This window comes from Chlorocebus sabaeus, chromosome 11 (genome assembly GCF_047675955.1).
Source record: "Chlorocebus sabaeus isolate Y175 chromosome 11, mChlSab1.0.hap1, whole genome shotgun sequence".
Taxonomy (NCBI): domain Eukaryota; kingdom Metazoa; phylum Chordata; class Mammalia; order Primates; family Cercopithecidae; genus Chlorocebus; species Chlorocebus sabaeus.
This window is the reverse complement of record NC_132914.1, coordinates 68539481-68559644: the sequence shown is the minus strand read 5'-3', so window position 1 is coordinate 68559644 and position 20164 is coordinate 68539481. Positions and strand designations below refer to the sequence as shown.

At 37.2% G+C, this 20164-nt stretch overlaps 1 protein-coding gene and 1 pseudogene across 2 annotated transcripts; one reads left to right on the top strand and one right to left on the bottom strand.

The window, feature by feature from the left end:
- Positions 1-11714: 11714 nt before the first annotated feature.
- LOC103238722 (60 kDa heat shock protein, mitochondrial pseudogene) lies at positions 11715-13962 on the top strand (annotated as a pseudogene).
- A 612-nt stretch (positions 13963-14574) lies between these two features.
- Positions 14575-16243, bottom strand: LOC103238721 (protein C1orf43-like). Of its 2 annotated transcripts, XM_008004026.3 has the most exons (2): positions 16018-16243; positions 14575-15915 (listed from the first exon to the last, which is right to left on the bottom strand). In XM_008004026.3, exons 1-2 carry the CDS (start codon positions 16081-16083, stop codon positions 15322-15324), a joined length of 660 nt encoding a protein of 219 aa, XP_008002217.3. In that variant the 5' UTR covers positions 16084-16243; the 3' UTR covers positions 14575-15321. The 2 variants fall into 2 exon arrangements, with proteins under 2 accessions (XP_008002217.3, XP_008002216.3); XM_008004025.3 differs by having other exon boundaries at positions 14589-16237.
- Positions 16244-20164: the final 3921 nt, after the last annotated feature.

The following is a 20164-nucleotide window of genomic DNA, read 5'->3' as shown; positions in this document are numbered from 1 at the left end:
CTGGGGGGTCATTTTCTTCAAAATAATAAGGAGGGGGTGCAAAAGGGTAGGGATGAACCTCTCCTTCCTTTGCCACTTTAGCTTTAACTGGCAAGTAAACATGCTCTGTAACCTCTTCTGTTACTTCTCTATACTCTTGTTCCTCCTCATTAACGTGTGAAAAAGTTCCAAGGTGAAACGAACCAGACCCCATACCTGTCCCATTGTTACCCTGATGCTTCCGAGCTCCCCTTCTTACTCACCACGGGGATTGCTTTAAGAGTACTTGGGTGTCCTCCAGCTAGTTTTCTGTTCCAACTGTCACTCCGGGGACCCTTCGACCTGGATTTGAACCTCCATGAATGGACACCACTTGCCAAGACCAGCTCTGTCAGGGAGACCCTAACCCAGTGGCACCAGAGGAGTTAAAGACACACACACAGAAATATAGAGGTGTGAAGTGGGAAATCAGGGGTCTCACAGCCTTTAGAGTTGAGAGCCCCGAATAGAGATTTACCCACATATTTCTTAACAGCAAACCAGTCATTAGCATTGTTTCTATAGATATTAAATTAACTAAAAGTATCCCTTATGGGAAGCGAAAGGATGGGCCAAATTAAAGGAATAGGTTGGGCTAGTTAACTGCAGTAGGAACATGCCCTTAAGGCATAAATTGCTCATGCTATTGTTTGTGGCTTAAGAATGCCTTTAAGCGGTTTTCTGCCCTGGGTGGGCCGGGTATTCCTTGCCCTCATTCCGGTAAACCCACAACCTTCCAGTGCGGACATTAGGGCCATTATGAATATGTTACAGTGCTGCAGAGATTTTGTTTATGGGGGCCAGTTTGTGGCCAGAATTTGGGGGGCCTGCTTCCGACATGGTAGAATGATTTATCCTCCTTGCGTATATACCCAGTAAATGGGATTGTTGGGTCGAATGACAATTTTACTTTTAGTTCTTTGTGAAATCTTCAAAATTCTTTCCATGGGGGCTAAAATAATTTACATTCCCCTCACACCCCAACAGTGAATAAGCATTCCTTTTCTCTGCAACCTTTCCAACATCTGTTGCTTTTTGACTTTTTAATAGCCATTCTGTCTGGTGTGAGATGGTATCTCATTGTGGTTTTGATTTGCATCTCTGTGACCATTCGCCATATTAGATCTAGCTTAATGTCTACTGTGAAGCCTCTGCATTCCGAGAACTCATGCTTCTTTCTCCATTTATTTAATTCTACCTGTGTTAGAATGACTTTCTCCCTCACTGACTGCAAACTCTGTTCAGATTGGCTGCTTTACCTGTCCTCTTCATAGTCTCTGTTAGCACCTCCAAGTGTACTGTCTTGAAGGAATACAATAAATATTCCTTAAAATAACTTATGTTGTATGTCTTGGGTTCAGAGAAAACTGACCATTCTACATAATAGATGATAAACAATTGTAAGAGTCACTCTTCTCCTATTCATAGTTTGCCATTCATATGCTATTTATATTTAGAAAAGTGGTTAAGACTTGGGCTTTGATGTGAAGCAGATACAGGTTTAAGTCCTGTCTTTGCAATATACTAATTAGGAAACTTTGGGTAAGTTACAAAATTTCTCTAAGCTTCAATTTATTTGTATATCAATCGGGGAATAATACTTCTTGTGTAATGTAGGATGATTGTGAGGACTGATGAGTTATGAATGTAAGGTGCTTAGCACGGTGCCTGGCATATAGTAGGTTCTCAATTAAAGCTATCTATTATTATACTTATCATTGTTATTCTGATCCTCTATGTAGTCAAGTGCAGTCCTAAGATACCTTCATAACAAATATTAGGTGGAGAGCAAACTTTCCATGTAACTCCTTTATGTCTTTGGAGATAAAGTAGATATGTCTTATGACACAAAGTCTTTGGTTATATAATTTTTCAGTATTCCTATTATCAGTCTTGCCTTTTGTCTATGGAATTTTAAAAAAGAAAGACAAATAACTATAAACATGAATTATGCTACAAAAATTTCTCCTTGTTACTGATATAAAAACAAAACAATTGTAACCTGATGTGAATTAGAAAGATAACACAGTAAAGTCATCAATATTATCCTCTTTACTTTCCTTTTGAACAACCATTGAAAGCTAAATTAATTTAGATTGCTGAAATATAATCTTGGCTATGGTTTTTGTTATCTTAAAGCCAAGAGTAAAATTGCAATTTAATTGGCTTCTCTGATTTTGGCAATAAATGGTATAATAGATTTTACTTAGGAAATTTTGACCTTTTCAAAAGAATCAAGATTTGTTGTTTTACCACTTCTAAGAGTATTTAAAGCCCAAAAGGGGGTGAGGCGAGAAAAAAGAGAGAGAAAGAGAAAATGATAAAAAAAAATATATATCGTGGCCAAGTATAATTTTTGAATAAGAAATTGGACACTAAAGTGATGTTCGTGAGGTAATTTAAGCTTTATGAAAGAAAATTGGCATCACAAATACAGCATTATTATCTGCATGTGTGTTTACGTGACATCCATCAATATGCTAGAAAAATTTAGAAACAGATCTTTAGATAGATGTTATTAAACATGAGGGGTATCAGGTTAATACTCAGAAGAATACTGTATCCTGAAGTTTCTAAGGAAATCACAAAATTGTCTACCCAAAACCTTTCCATTGCCCAGAAATATAACTAAAATATTCAAAGATTGCTTATTTGGTTTCATTTAAAGTCTTTCCGCAGGTAGAACCTGTTACTTGATCTCAATGATCTTTTCTGGGCAAAGAGCTTCTGCTTTCTGAAGATTTTTGCTCTTTTTTGGTCATCATTGCTACGTAGTTGCTATTTTTGCACCTCCTTTATCTAAGCAGCCTGGTCTACTGTTTCTTCTTTGTATGTGCATCTAGAATTTGCTATTCTAAAAATAATGTATGTACATGAAAATAGTTAAAGCTATATATATGAAAGTAAAGTTTTTCTTTTTTTCATCTGGATCTAGCCCCTCAGAGAAAATTTTCTGGTCTCAGGAAGCAAGCTTTATTTTACTTTATTTTTTGTTATTTTATTTTATTATAATACTTTGAATTTATTTTTTGAGGTATGATTGACATACAAAAAGCTGTTATATATGTTTAATGCGTAGTTCATGAATTTGGGGATGAGTATACACTTGTGACAGCATCACTATCATGAAGGCCTTAAGCATAGATAGTAATATTATTTCCCAAAGTTTCTTCCACTCCCTTTATTATTACTATTGTTTTCGTTCTTCATTTTGATAAAAACACTCACCATAAGATTTATTATCTTAGCAAATTTTAAGTATACAATACAATACAATATTGTTAGATATATAGCCACTGTGTTGTATAGATTTCCACAACTAATCATGCATAACTGAAACTTTGTACCTTTTAACCATTACGTCCCTATTTCCCTCACCCCCAAGTCCCACACAATGACCATTCTACACTCTACTTCTATGATTCTATTTCAGAATAGTGGCGGAATATGGCATATATATACAACAGAATATTATTAACCTTAGAAAAGAAGGAAATCCTGGCTTTGTGACAACATGGATGGACCTATAGGGAATTATATTAAGTGACATAAGCCAGACCAAAAAGATAAATACTGTACTTTTTCACATACATGTGAAATCTAAAATATGTTTCCATTTCTTGGCTATTGTGAATAATGCAGTAATGAACATGGGAGTGCACATATCTCATTGGGATCTTGATTTCAATTTCTCTGGCTATAACACTCAAAAATGGGGTTGCTAAATCATATAATAGTTATACTTTAACTTTTTGAGTAACATCCATCCTATTTTCCATAATGTCTGTACCAACTTACATTCTCACCAACAGTGTACAAGGATTTCCTTTTTTTCCACATCTTTTCTAACACTTGTTGTTTTATGTTTTTGACAATAGCCATCCTAACAGGTGTGAGGCGATATCTTACTGTGGTTTTGATTTGCATTTCCTTGATGCTTAGTGATGTTGAGCATCTTTTCATATACCTATTGCCCATTTGTATGTCTTTTTTGGAGAAATGTTTGTTCAGGTCCTTTGTGAATTATAAAAATTGGGTTGTTTGGTTTTCTGCTATGGAGTTGAAGGAGTTCCTTATATATTTTGGATATTAACTCCTCAGATGTATGGCTTGCAAATATCTCCCCCTTCATAGATAGCTTTTTCCTTTTGCCACTTCTTTTGCTGTGCAGAACCTTTTTAGTTTGATGTAATCTCACTTGTTTATCTTTGCTTTCATTGCCTGTGCTTTTCGGGACACATCTTAAAAAATTCATTGCTAATACTAGTGTCTAGGAGCTTTACCCCTATGTTTTCTTTTAGGAGTTTTGTGCTTTCAGGTCTTTTATTTAAGTGTTTAATAGAGTTTTGTTTGTGGCATAAGATAAGGGTTCAATTTTATTTTATTTTTTTTCATGTGGATATCCAGTTTTCCCTACACTATTTTTGGAAGAGGTTATCCTTTTCCCATGGTATATTCTTGGTGTTCTTATGAAAAATTTCTTAACTGTATATGTGTAGGTTTATTTCTGAGCTTTCTATTCTGTTCCATTGGTCTATGTGCCTGTTTTTATATCAGTATCAAACTGTTTTGACTATGATGGCTTTGCAATATAATTTGAAATAAAGAAGTGTGATGCCTCTAGCTTTATTCTTTTTGCTTAAGATTCCCATGGCCATTTGGTGCTTTTTGGTATTCCATATAAATTTTAGGATTGTTTTTTCTATTTCTGTGAAATGCATTGAATCTGTAGATTGGAATTATGATAGAGATCGCATTAAATCTATGGGATCACTTTGGGAAGTAGAGACATTTTAATAACATTAATTCTTCTAATCCATGAAAATGGAATATCTTTCTATTTATTTGTGCCTACTTTTATTAATGTTTTATAGATTTTAATGTACCAGTTTTCATCTCCTTGGTTAAATTTATTCCTAAAATTTTAATTCTTTTGATACTTATGTAAATAGAACATTTTTGTCAATTTGTTTTTTGGATAATTTATTAGCAGGTATAGAAACAACAGATTTTTGTATGTTGATTTTGTATCCTGTAACTTTACTGAATTCATTTATTAGTTCTAACAGTTTTTTAATGGACACTTACAGTTTTCCATATATAAGATTGTGTCAACTGTCAATAGAGACAATTTTACTTCTTCCTTTCTGATTTGAGTGTCTTTTGTTCACTTTTTTTGCCTAGTTGCTCTGACTAGAATTTCCAGTCCTATCTTGAATAGAAGTGCCAAGAGTGGGCAACCTTGTCATGTGCCTGATCTTGAAGGAAACACTTTCAGTTTTTACTATTGAGTATGGCATTTGATGTGGACTTCTCATCTATAGCTGTGATTTTGTTTTGCTAATTTCCTTCTATTCCTGGATTTTGTTTTGTTAATTTCTCTTCTATTCACTCTATTCCTTGTTCTATTCCTGGTGAATTTCCTTCTATTGGAGAGATTTTGTCAAGAACATTTTAAAAATCTTGTCCAACACTTTTTCTGCATCTTTTAAGACAATTGTGATTTTTAAATCCTTTGTTCTGTTAATGTAGTATGCTACATTAGTTGATTTTCATATGTTGAACCATCTTTTAATCCAAGGGATAAGTGCCACTTGATCATAATGTATTATCTTGTTAATGTGCAGTTGAAATTAGTTTGCTAGTATTTAGTGAGGATTTTTGCATCTATGTTCATCAAGGATATTAGGCCCTAATTTTCTTTTCTAGTCTACTTATCTGGCTTTGGTATCAGGGTAATGCTGGCCTCATAAAATGAGTTTGGAAGTATTCCCTCCTCTTCAGTACTTTAGAAGAGTGTGAGAGGGATTGGCATTGATTTTTTAAAACAAATGTTTGGTAGAAGTCATTAGTGAACTTATTTGGTCCTAGGTTTTTCTTTTTTGGGAGATGTTTGATTACTGATTTAATCTCTTTGCTCATTATTGGTTTATTCACATTTTCTGCTTCTTCAGATTTCAGTCTCAGTAGGTTCTTTATGTCTAGGATTTTGTCCATTTCTTCTAATTAACCACCTTGTTGGCATTTAATTGTTCTTAGTAGTCTCATATGAATCTTTTATTTCTATAATATCAATTGTAATGCCTTCTGTTTTACTTGTAATTTTATGTATTTGATTTTTCTCTTCTTTTTTTTTAATTTGGCTAAAGATGTGTCAATTTTATCTTTTCTGTCAGTTAACTCTTTCACTGATTTTTTTTCTATTTTGTTTCTAGTTTGTATTTTATTTTTTTTCCTGCTTTATTTGCTTCTTTCTGCTAACTTTGGTCTTAGTTTGTTCTCTTTCTGGGTCCTTGAGAAGTAAAGTCTTTTTATATTTATTTTTTTCTTAAGGGAGAAGTTTATCACTATAAACTTTCCTCTTAGAACTGCTTTTGCTACCTCCCATATATTTTGGTAGGTTGCATTTCCATTTTCCTTTGCTTCAATATTTTTTTTGTGTTTCTCTTTTTTATTTCTTCTTTGACCCATTTGTTGTTCAAGAGTCTGTTGCTTAGTTTCCACATATTTGTAATTTTTCCAAATTTTCTCCTGTTATTGATTTCTAATTTCATATCTGTGTGGTCAGAAAAGATACTTGATATGATTGATATGATTTCAGTGTTCTTAAATTTGTTAACACTTATTTTTTGGCCTAATATATGGCCTATTCTGGAAAATGTTTCATGTGCACTTGAAAATAATGTGTATTCTGTTGCCATTGGATAGAATGTTCTTATGTATATGTTAGCTCCATTTGGCCTAAAATGTAGCTTATGTCCAATGTTTTTCTATTGATTTTTCTGTCTGGATGATGCATCTGTTGTTGAAAGTGGCTTATTGATGTCCTATATACAATTATTGTATTGCTGTCTATTTCTCTCTTCAGATCTGCTAGTGTTTGCTTTATATATTTGTGTGCCCTGATGTTGGTGGTGTATATATATACACCAATAAATATATATATGTGTATATTTACAATGCCATACCTCTTGATGAATTGATTTCTTTATCATTATATAGTGGCTATTATTTGTCTCTTGTTACAGCTTTTGACTTCAGGTCTATTTTGTCTAATGTAAGTATAGCTACCCCGGCTCTCATTTGGTTACCATTTGCAAGAAATATACATTTTAATCTCTTCATTTCAGCATATGGTGTCCTTAAAAGTAAAGTGAGCCTTTTTTAAGGCAGCATATAGTTTGATATTTTAAAAAAAGTTAACCTATTCAGTTACTCTATTTCTTTAGATTGGTCAATTTAACCTTAAAGTAATTATTGCTAGAGAGGACTTACTATTGCCATTTAAAAAAATTGTTTTCTGATAGTTTTGTAGTTCTTTTTTTCTTTTCTTCTTCTCTTGCTGTCTTTGTGATTTTACTTTTTTTTTTTGTAGTGGTAGCTTTTATTCCTTTCTTTTAATCCTTCATGTATCTATTACAGGTTTTTATTTCTTTGTAAGTGCCACAAGACTTACATAAAACCTCTTACAGTTACAGTAATCTATTTGAAGCTGATATCAATTTAATTTTGATTACATACAAAAATTCTACATGTTTATTCCCTCCGTCACATGTTATATTATTGCTGTCACAACTTACATCTTTTTATATTATGCACTCATTAACAAATTATTCTACTTATAGTTATTTTAATATTTATGACTTTAAACTTTTACAATAGAGCTAACAGTGATTTTCTTTTCTTTTCTTTTCTTTTTTTTTGAAATGGAGTCTTGCTCTGTCACCCAGGCTGGAGTGCAGTGGCATGATCTTGGTTCACTGCAAGCTCCACCTCCTGGGTTCACACCATTCTCCTGCCTTAGCCTCCCAAGTAGCAGGGACTACAGGTACCTGCCACCATGCCAGGCTAATTTTTTTGTGTGTGTATTTTTAGTAGAGGTGGGGTTTCACCATGTTATCTAGGATGGTCTCAATCTCCTGACCTCGTGATCCACCCACTTCAGCCTCCCAGAGTGCTGGGATTACAGGCGTGAGTCACTGTGCCCGGCCTGCTAACAGTGATTTTCACACCACCATTTCAGTATTAGAGTATTCTGAATTTAACCACATATTTACCTATGCTGGTAATTTTCATACCTTCATATGCTTTCATGTTGTTAGCATTCTTTTGTTTCAACTTGAAGGATTCCCTTTAGCATTTTCCATAAGGCTGATCTGGTGGTGATGAACTTTGCCAGCTTTTGTTTGTCTGGGAAACTTTATCTCTCCATTTCTGAAGGATAGATTTGCTGGGTTTATTATTCTTAGTTAGCAGGGGTTTTGTTTTGTTTTGGTTTCACTTTGAAGGTATCTACCCACTTTCTCCTGGCCTTCAAGGGTTCTCTTGAGAATTCTGCTGACAGTCTTATGTGAGTTCCCTTGTATGTGACAAGTCACTTTTTTCTTGCTTCTTTCCAAATTCTCTCTTTTCTTTGACTTTTGACAATTTAATTGTAATGTGTCTCTGTGAAGACCTCTTTATGCTCAACCTATTGAGAATTCTTTAGGCCTCTTGGATGTAGATGTTCATTTCCCTCTTCAGGCTTGGAAATTTTCTTCAAATAAGATTTCTGCCTCTTTTCCTTTCCCTGCTCCTCTGGAATTCCATGATGTGTAGGTTGGTTTGCTTGATGGTATCTTACATGTCCCTTAAGCTTTCTTCATTCTTTTCCATTCTTTTTTCTTTTTGTTTCCCTAACTGGATAATTTCAAATAATTTGCTTTTAGTTTCCTATTATTTCTTCTGTTGGATTGAGTCTGTTGTTGAAGCTTTCTATTGAATTTTTTATTTCAGACATATTCTTCAGCTCCAGAATTTCTGTTTTGTTTTGTTTTTTAAATGGTTTCTATCTCTTTGTTTAACTTCTCGTTTTGTTAATGTATTGTTTCCATAACATTGTTTCATTGTAGCTCACTGAGCTTTTTCAAGACTTTTTTTTTTTTTTTTAAATTCTTTGTCAGGAAGTTCAGAGTCTTTATTTCTTTGGAGATAGCCACTGGAGTTTTACTTTGTTTCTTTGATGGGGCTGTATTTTCTTAATTCTTTGTGTTCCTTGAAGCCTTGCCTTGCTGTCCTAACATTTGAAGAAGCAATCACCTTTTCCTATCTTTACTGACTGACTTCTGGATAGAAAGATCTTCCAAAGTGAACTTGGCCTGAGATTCCAGTGATCTCCCAGACTTCTATTGATGCACTCACTCCATTTCTCTTGTTCCATCTTAAGGGATATGTCTTAGGATTGTATGCCTTCTCTTGATCCTGTAAGGCCAGACTTGGTGCTGAGAGCCTCTTGTTTTCCCTAGGGCAGTGCCCTGAGGCATTCCTTAGGTCAGTGCCCTGAAGTTGTATTCTTTCTCCAAAACTAGCAGAGTCAAGCTGGTGGCTAAGATCTGCCCCTGCTGTTGATATTTGTGGGCTCTCTATGGGACTTTGCATGGGTTGCAATGAAGATGCACAGGGTGCCACCCATGAGTGTTTGAAGGACATATATCACTTAGTGGGAGATATCTTTAGGTGAGGTGTCCTGCAGGGTTCATGGGCAGGCCTCTTGGTAGAAGCAGTTAGCAAGTTTGCAGGATGTGTGGCTGGATGTTAAAATCTGTGCACCAGTTGCTGTGTGCTTCTGTCTCTTCTCTGGGCTCCTAGCTGTCCCTAGATGATTCAGCTGTACTGATCCCCTCACTGTTCTTGTGGGCAGCATAGAAGTGGGCCTCTTGGTCAACTACATTCCACAAGGCCAAGAAAGGTGAGTGCTCACTGCACTCTCACTTTTTCCGATAGGGAATATTGTCGGCAAAGAGGTCCTGTCTCAATACCAAGTTGTGTTGCCTTTGGAGTAGGATAACAATGGTAAAGTAAAAATGTTCTTCATGGGTGGTTGCCAATATCAGAGTTTCTGAAGATAGGTGGTCTGGAACCTCCTATTCCAGCATCTTGCTGATGTCACTCCTATCAGTACTCTTTTAGATTCTAAGAAATTATTGAAGAACCCAAAAAGCTTTTGCTAATTTATCAATATTCATCATATGAGAAATTTAAACTAAAAATTGTAAAATATTAATAAAAACCATAATAACAAACTAATTGCATATTAACATTGAAAACCATAATTGAATAAAATGTATTTTAAAATGTCAGTCATAATTAGAAAAGTGGCATTATTTTGTATTTTTGCAAATCTCTTTAATGCCTGAATAATAAAAGATAGTAGGCTTCAATCTGTTGAGATATCATACATCATGTATCCTGTAGAATCTTGCACTGTACAATGATGTCAAAATGAGAGTTGAAAAGGCAAATATAATAAAAATGATATTATTATAAAAATAGTTTTGACCTTGTCTAGGGTCCTAGGCTGTACTTAGAGAATTGCTGCCTCAAACAAAATTATGTTTGACCATTTCTGGGTTTGACTTTTCTTTCACATGTTAAATAATATGCTTATACCTCTAGTTATTTATCTTCTAGTTAAATTTGTGTCTAATCACTCCCTTCTCTGACTATTTTTCATTCATTTCTTCTTTCCTAATTTTTGTTTTTGGTACTTGTATTGGCTATCTTTATAACTTTAAATAATACCTTTACATTGTCTCCTGGTGAATGTCAGAACATTTTCTTTTCTTCTAATTATATAAAATTGAAAACTTTATTAGACTTTAGTTTGCTTACATATTCGTCTTCATTTCTCTTTCCCCTCTTCTCTTTCAAAATCTGCCAACAGTACCCTCAATTTACATGGTCAAATTTTTCAACAGTTACATTTTTTCCCTTTACTAAAATTATGACTTCCATGCTTTGCCTATAAATTCAACTTAAAATGGAAAATAAGAAGAAGCACTTAAATTGTGATGATTATGTAAATATTTCTACATGTAAAAATTCAGAAAAATAAATAACATTTTACATCTTTAAATCTGTATTGTTTGGAGGAAGATGTTCCAAGCATGAAAGTCAAATAAATTCTCTTGTCTCAGATGCCTGTTGCTCTAAACAATAACATTTTAATATGTTTCTTACTTGGATCCAAATTTTCTTGTATAATTTTTGTTCTTAAGAGTTTGTAACTGCCTTTTGTGTACTGGTATGTGTGTGTTTATAGGAGGAATGTAGGCCTTAAAAATAACTATATGCCTAAGATAATTAAAGTTCTTAATTATACTATTTGTTGGATATACAGATATGTGTCCTAGTCCTGCTGCAGAAGCATTTTTATGGATTCTCTTGGATTTTATGTCTTCCCCTTTGTGGTTTCCACTTTAGTTTAGCTGTAGTGCATCAAGTAACTTCTTTTTTTTTTTTTTGAAATGGAGTTTCACTTGTTGCCCAAGTTGGAGTACAATGGCATGATCTCAGCTCACTGCAACCTCTGCCTCCCAGGTTCTAGCAACTCTCCTGCTTCAGCCTTCTGAGTAGCTGGGATTACAGGTGTGCGCCACCATGCCCAGTTAATTTTATATTTTTAGTAGAGATGGGGTTCCACTATTTTGGTCAGGGTGGTCTTGAACTCCTGACTTCAGGTGATCTGCCCTCCTCGGCCTCCCAAAGTGCTGGGATTACAGCCGTGAGCCACTGTGACTGGCCCAAGTAACTTTTTATAGAAAGGAATATAAATTTGCTCATTACTTGTATGTACAATAATGTCTTTATAATTTTTTCATATTTTGACTGAAACTAGATACAGAATTCTAAGTTGAAAATAATTTCCTACTCTGTCCCTCACTCGCCACTGACGCTTGTCTCCCCGCCCGCACGCCCCGCCGCCGCCCCGCAGAAATGCTTCGGTTACCCACAGTCTTTCGCCAGATGAGACTGGTGTCCAGGGTACTGGTTCCTCATCTCACTTGGGCTTATGCCAAAGATGTAAAATTTGGTGCAGATGCCTGAGCCTTAGTGCTTCAAGGTGTAGACCTTTTATCCAATGCTGTGGCCATTACAATGGGGCCAAAGGGAAGAACAGTGATTATTGAGCAGAGCTGGGGAAGTCCCAGAGTAACAAAAGATGGTGTGACTGTTGCAAAGTCAATTGACTTAAAGGATAAATATAAAAACATTGGGGCTAAACTTGTTCAAGATGTTGCCAGTAACACAAATGAAGAAGCTGGGGATGGCACTACCACTGCTACTGTACTGGCACGCTCTATAGCCAAGGAGGGCTTTGAGAAGATTAGCAAAGGTGCTAATCCAGTGGAAATCAGGAGAGATGTGATGTTAGCTGTTGATACTATAATTGCTGAACTTAAAAAGCAGTCTAAACCTGTGACCACCCCTGAAGAAATTGCACAGATTGCTACGATTTCTGCAAACGGAGACAAAGAAATTGGCAATATCATCTCTGATGCAATGAGAAAGGTTGGAAGAAAGGGTGTCATCACAGTAAAGGATGGAAAAACACTGAATGATGAATTAGAAATTATCAAAGCCATGAAGTTTGATCAAGGCTATATGTCTCCATACTTTATTAATACATCAAAAGGTCAGAAATGTGAATTCCAGGATGCCTATGTTCTGCTGAGTGAAAAGAAAATTTCTAGTGTCCAGTCCATTGTACCTGCTCTTGAAATTGCCAGTGCTCACCGTAAGCCTTTGGTTATAATCGCTGAAGACATTGATGGAGAAGCTCTAAGTACACTCATCTTGAGTAGGCTAAAGGTTGGTCTTCAGGTTGTGACAGTCAAGGCTTCAGGGTTTGGTGACAATAGAAAGAACCAGCTTAAAGATATGGCTATTGCTACTGGTGGAGCAGTGTTTGGAGAAGAGGGGTTGACCCTAAATCTTGAAGACGTTCAGCCTCATGACTTAGGAAAAGTTGGAGAGGTCATTGTGACCAAAGACAATGCCATGCTCTGAAAAGGAAAAGGTGACAAGGCTCAAATTGAAAAACATATTCAAGAAATCATTGAACAGTTAGATGTCATAACTAGTGAATATGAAAAGGAAATACTGAATGAACGGCTGGCAAAACTTTCAGATGGAGTAGCTGTGCTGAAAGTTGGTGGGACAAGTGATGTTGAAGTGAATGAAAAGAAAGACAGAGTTACAGATGCCCTTAATGCTACAAGAGCTGCTGTTGAAGAAGGCATTGTTTTGGGAGGGGGTTGTGCCCTGCTGCGATGCATTCCAGCCTTGGACTCATTGACTCCAGCTAATGAAGATCAAAAAATTGGTATAGAAATTATTAAAAGAACGCTCAAAATTCCAGCAATGACCATTGCTAAGAATGTAGGTGTTGAAGGATCTCTGATAGTTGAGAAAATTTTGCAGTGTTCCTCAGAAGTTGGTTATGATGCTATGGTCGGAGAGTTTGTGAATATGGTGGAAAAAGGAATTATTGAACCAACAAAGGTTGTGAGAACTGCTTTATTGGATGCTGCTGGTGTGGTTTGTCTGTTAACTACAGCAGAAGTTGTCGTCACAGAAATACCTAAAGAAGAGAAGGACCCTGGAATGGGTGCAATGGGTGGAATGGGAGGTGGTATGGGAGGTGGCATGTTCTAACTCCTAGACTAGTAGTGCTTTACCTTTACTAATGAACTGAGACAGGAAGCCCAAGGCAGTGTTCCTCACCAATAACTTCAGAGAAGTCAGTTGGAGAAAATGAAGAAAAAGACTGGCTGAAAATCACTATAACCATCAGTTACTGGTTTCAGTTGACAAAATATATAATAGTTTACTGCTATCATTGTCCATGCCTACAGATAATTTATTTTGTATTTTTGAATAAAAAATATTTGTACATTCCTGATAATGGGTACAAGAGCCATGTACCAATGTACTGCTTTTAACTTAAATCACTGGGGCATTTTTACTACTATTCTGTTAAAATCAGGATTTTAGTGCTTGCCACCACCAGATGAGAAGTTAAGCAGCCTTTCTGTGGAGAGTGAGAATAATTGTGTACAAAGTAGAGAAATATCCAATTATATGACAACCTTTGTGTAATAAAAATTTGTTTAAAGTTAAAAAAAAAGAAAATAATTTCCTGTAATATTCATAGACATTGCTTCAGTAGTATACAATATTCATTGTGGCTAATGAGAAATGTGATATGAATCTGATTTTTGCTTCCCTGTAGTCAACTTCTTTGTGGATACTTTTTGGCTATTTTCTTTTCTTACTGTTCTGAATTTTGTAAGTATGAGCCAAGATGTGGGTATTATTATTATTATTGTTGTTGTTATTATTTTTATTATTTTTTTTTAGATGAAGTCTTGCTCTGTCACCCAGGCTGGAGTGCAGTGATGCAGATCTCGCCTTACTGTAACCTCCAACTCCCAGATTCAAGCGATTCTCCTGCCTCAGCCTCCTGAGTAGCAGAGATTACAGGCAAGCACTGCCACGCCCAGCTAATTTTTGTATTTTTAGTAGAGACAGGGTTTTACCATATTGATCAGGCTGGTCTTGAACTCCTGATCTCGTGTTTACCATATTGATCAGGCTGGTCTTGAACTCCTGATCTCGTGATCTGATCTGCCTGACTCAGCCTCCCAAAGTGCTGGGATTACAGGCGTGAGCCACCACCTATGTGAGTATTATTTTATTTATTCTGTTCTTCGAACAGCAAGACCTTTCAATTTATTTATTTATTTATTTATTTTATTTGATAATAGTTCATTTTATTAAATAATTTATAAAGTCAGACCAGTGCATTGGCTTGTTAGGGGAAATCATTCCTTCCTACCGTCATATAGCCTGGCAGATTATGTCAGGTGCCAAAACATTCCCTTTTATTCAATTTATTCATGAGAGTGTGGAATTAAAGTAGATCCTTGCATGTCAGGAAAGCTGCAACACATCTGGTTTAAGTGGAGCACAAGGGTAAGTTATTCCACATTCACCAACTTCCCCACTTGACCTCCCACCAGTTCCTGTCTTTTTTCATCAATCAACTCTAAGATGCCCTAAACCCAAACAGTTCCCATTCAACTGTGTACAAAGGTATAGATATGGAAGACATCTCTCTCCAACTCTCTCACCTTTGGAATTAAATAAACCTGGAACAGGGAAGGTGAACTATGGCTGAAACCTAGTGAAGATTTTTAAGAAGCTTTGACAGAAACATTAAGGATAACACCTGAATGCAAACTCAGAAAAAAGTGCTACTGGGGGAAAATAGTCTTAGCCAATGTTCTAAAAATGCCCATAAGAAAAGGTTGGGGAATTACCCTTTAGACACAAGCTCTAAGAACTCTGGATACAACGGGAACTTCGATGGATACAGTCTGGGCCTGCTGAGTCAGATGTCCCCAGGGTAGCCCGGTAAGCAGCCTGTCCTGCACACTGCAACTGACTGGCTTCATCTACGGCAAGAGTCCTTCAGCTCCATCACAGAGTACTCTCCAATGTGTTACAGTTATCCTTAAAGCTCTTCAGTTCAAGGAAGTGCTTGGCATGTTTACTCTTCTGACTTGAGGGGAGGTATGTCACCTGGATGGTTGTCGGGGAGACCTCAGGGGACTGAGTTAGGTCTTTGGCTGCTGACTGGTGGTGTCGCTGAGAGCTCCCAATTCGTGCTTTAACCACAGTGGCCAGCTCACTCAGGGCCTCTTGATAGCGTAGGTACTCATTCTGGCCAAAGACCCCTGTCCCATAGCGGGCTGTCTCATAGCCATCCAACAGGGTATCGATGAGGGCTTTGCGTACACCCTTGAAAGGTGTACTAGTGTTTCGCAGATCTAGCAGGTAGGAGCGGAAATTCTTGCCCATTAAAGAACGGGGATGCCGGCCTTCAGAATGAAATGGGATTTCAGAGGTAGGAATGGCATCCAGAGCTTTCATCCTATACAGATAGTTGTAGCAACTTTGATTTCCCTGGGTTTCCAGTTGTAGCAGTCTAGCATCATCATCTGCAAGGAGCTGGGGCTCATACTTGATATCCTGAACCCTGGAGAGTCGAGTATCAATCTCTTCTTTCAAGTCCTTGGGGGCATTGTGTCCCACAGGGACATGAGGTCCCCTTCGAGATTTCATTGCAAAGCGCATGATTTGCCTCTTCACAAAAATAAATAGCAGTACAAACACCAGGCTCCCGTAGGCCATCACCAGCACGACATTCACCCCGGATAGCCAGTTACTGCCGGACGCCATGGCCTCCCTACCTCGCGCAGAATTGTTCGGGTTTACCCCGCTGTCCTGGCTGGTCAGCCCAGGCTCCGCCGCAGCGACGGCGCCTGGGTCCCCTGGAGCTCCCCGGCCATTTCCTTATGGGGGAAGACCAAGCCAGACCCGGCCTGAAAACATGGCGGACGAGACCTTTCAATTTAAATACCTGTTTTCAGTTTTCACAAAGTTTATTCTATTAACTCTTTTATTATTCCCTTTGCTTTGTTTTACTTTTTCTTTTTTTTTCTGGAACTCTTATTAAGTAGATATTGGACATCCTTGATTTTTTCTTTGTGTCTTTTTGTTTTTCTCTCATTTTTAAAATAATTATGCCTTTTATATTTACTGGGAGATGGCCTTAAATGTTTTATTCCAACTTTCCTTTGCAAGTTTTATTTTGGCTGTCACATTATTATTTTCCAAGAACTTTTTCTTTCTTTCTTATTACTCCTTTATGAGATTTCTAAACATGTGTTTTAAAATCTCTTCCAATATTTTTAGTAACATTGATTTAAAATTCTCTTGATTGAAGTGAAATTATTTCTGTTTCCTTTGGGTTCAGTTCTGCTTGGTTGTCTTTGTCCTTCTACTTGGTTTTGATGGGTTTTCTTAAATGTCTGATAGTTCTGGGTTTTATATTCATATTTGTGAATGAAGAATTAGGTTCATTCATTTAGATAACTGCTTTGTTGTTTACCTGACTTTACTAGCCTATGTCATGAATGAGAGAGTTTACTGAGCTCAGTGTAGTGTGGACAGCTTGCTGGCCATTTGACCTTACTGCAGGCTTGGGACAGGAAGGCAGAATCCTCTACTCCCACCTCCACAAGACTTGCCAAAACAATGAGGACTCTATTATGTGGCTTTAGTGCCCTACATGAAAGCCAGAGTTCCTTTGAGGCAGTGTGTCAATCTGTTTTGGGCTGCTATGACAGAATACCCAAGATTTGGTAATTTACAATGAACAAAAATTTATTTGCTCACAGTTCTAGAGTCTGGAAAGTCCAATATCAAGGCAGTCACTGGCGGGTTTGGTGATTCTGATGCCAAGATGATGCAGAGGAGAGAAAGGCTTTGTCTTCACATTGGCAGAAGGTAGAAGGGCAACAAGACAAAAGGGGACCAAACATGTCTTTTTAGAATGGCAGTAATCTCACCCATGAGGTAGGAATCCTTATGGCCTAATCACTTCTCAAAGGTCCCACCTCTTAATACTGTTGAAATGAAATTTCAACATGAGTTTTGGAGGGAACAACCACTCAAACCATAGCAGGCAGATAGCTCAATTACCTCACGTAATTTTTCTGCTTTAAACTTGGGTGCACATGAGAGAGTGGAAAAGTTAGCCAATGCAGGTTTTCTGCAAACAAATCTTCAACCAGTAACCATTTTTCTTCTTATTTACATTTTCTGTTAATTCTTACTCCTGTTCTGTCTTTAACTGCTGCCTGGGGTTGGGATGAGGCTACAAAGAGAGCAATGAGGAACTACTTTCTCCTCTACCGATGTCTTCTCTTATGGATCCCAGTGTGGTAATGACAGCTGTTGTTTAGTAAATGTTGGCTTGAGTTAAACAAGATATTCATTAGTTTACTCTTTAGTCTGGTGCAAATAACAGGTCTGGCCAATTCTTGTGCTTTACTTATACCCTGAGAAGACAGCATTTGAGTCTCATGATAATGGGAATATCATGTAGGGCAAGCTTGTTTAGTTGTTTCACTGAGGAAGTAATTGGTGAAACATCCTGCTGAAGTATTCTTAAGTGGCCTGCTCTTTATGTTTCAAATATTATCTTAGGAAACCTGACCCACAGACCTGTAACTCTGGCTCAAGTTGAGAGAGGTGTGGACTCATCTGAAGGCACACGGAAGCTCCAAAAAGAGTCCTTTGGAATATAAGCTGTGCTTCTGGACAGAGAGAAAAAACCCTGCCTATTAATTAAAATGAAACAGTTTGATTTGATGAATGCATGTGCTTACATTTTTATAGTAACCTTCTAACATGACCCTCCCCATGATGTACATAAGTCTTTATGAACAAAACATGAATGTTTGCCAAATGATATTTTTAGGAAGCATTTAATGAGTGCCAGTATGCCTACAGGACACTGAAAGAAGCAAAACAAATGTTGCATTTCATTGATGTCAGCAATAACTTGTAAACCTCAGACATGATTTCACACCCAGAGATTGCTCCACTGCCCAGAATGAAAAATCATTTTCAAGGGAACTCCTGGCACCACTTTTTAGGGCACTTCATGAATGGCTACACTATAGCCTTCGTGTGAAGGGCAGTGAAACAGCAGCTGTTGAGTACATAAGCCTCTCGCCTCGGGAGGTCTGAGCTCATAATCAGACTTGCTTTGGCCACAAGAAAAAGTTTACTTCGTTCATTCTTGTTCCTACTTAGCCTCATTAGAAAACCACCACACCATTTAGCTTGGTTTGCTCAGTTGGCAGCGTCTGTTGAAGAGGAGGCCAGAGGTTGGGTAAACAGGGCCTGCCTGAGGTGTGTTGGCTCTGCTGAGTGGAATTCTGCCTGCCACCTGCCTGGGCTTGAGCTTTCTTTAGGCCAAGCACTATTAATCCTTCTCTGTCTTGAACACTAAATCCATGTCAAACTTTTTCTGTTTCAATTTAGAACTAATTCATAAGGTATTTGCCCTTCTGAAGTTGGAATCTGTAAAGATTTAAAACATGAGACTGGTAAGTACAACTGTTGGACTGGGATGGGGTCCTAGTTTTGAAAACATTTCGTTTTCATTGCACCAGGGTATTCTTGGCCTCCCCAGCTATTAGTGTATTACTGTCACCTTTTTGTAAGTTGGAAGTGAGGAGTGAACATTTAAGGTTTTCCACATGGGACATTTGAAAATAATGGCAAAAGTAAAAATGGAAGACTTGAGAAATATTGACAAGTTTTACTCTTTCTACAATGTTAACTTTAAGGAACTTCTTTATCCGGTAACAGTAGAAATCCAGCAGATTTGAGAGTTGAGAAAGAAACTTCCCACATGGGGTTTCCTGCTGCTCCACACCAGAGCACCTGCTCAAGCCAAAGCAGGCTTTTCTTTCTTTTGACTGTCATCAACCACACCATCCTCTCTTGCCTTTGCCCAATATGACTGCTGCTCTGGAACATAGCACACTTTTAATTTGAAAAGAAACTGCAAACTAGCTTTAAACTTCCTGAGCTATTTATAAGAATTTAAAAATCTCCTGTTTACATGTGCCATGGTGGTTTGCTGCACCAATCACCCTGTCATCCAGGTTTTACGCCCTGCATGCGTTAGGTGTTTGTACTAATGCTTTCCCTCTGCACATGTATCCTGGAACATAAAGTAAAATTAAAAAAAAAAATTGAAAAAAGACTCCTCTGAAAACAGTGTAATAAATCAGACTTGTCATGAATTCAGACCAAAGAACAGTGGGAAGGAATCTTTTCTAGGTTTGGTGGAAAAATATTCAAAAATAAGTAATAGGAGCTGATTATCCCTTGACAGACAAGTTTTTAGGTGAAGTGTAAATGACCCGCTGTTCACTTGATGGCTGCCCCAATTCTGCCATCTGAGGAGAGAGAGCAGAAACATTTAAGAAGCAGAGATTGTCTGAAGAAGAAAAATCTAACACTCGTTCTGAGAGGGCACAGAACGTCTGAAGCTATATTCTGTTTTCTATTAGAAGCAAAGAAGTAAGAGTATACAGTGCATTTCTACTGGCAGTCTAAAAGACAACAGTGTTTCTGGAGAGGCTTTGATTCTGCTTCTGAATGGTATTTTCAATATCTCACAGCAGAGTAGAGGATGCAGGGGAAAAAATCAGAGTTCATCTCGAGTCTCACTTCCTTCATTAAGCCTTTTATCTTCAGGGAGTAGCAATTATTTAGCAGGTATTCGTGTAAGTTTTGGAGATACAGTGATAAATAAAGTAAAAGGATTTTAGCTTTCAAGGAGCTTACATTTTAGTAAAAGAGACAGCCTGTATGTTCATGATGAGAACTGTGAAGAGGCTGAGTTTCACCCTACTTACAAAGCCTACCACAGTTTCATGAATGCTGTTACAATAGA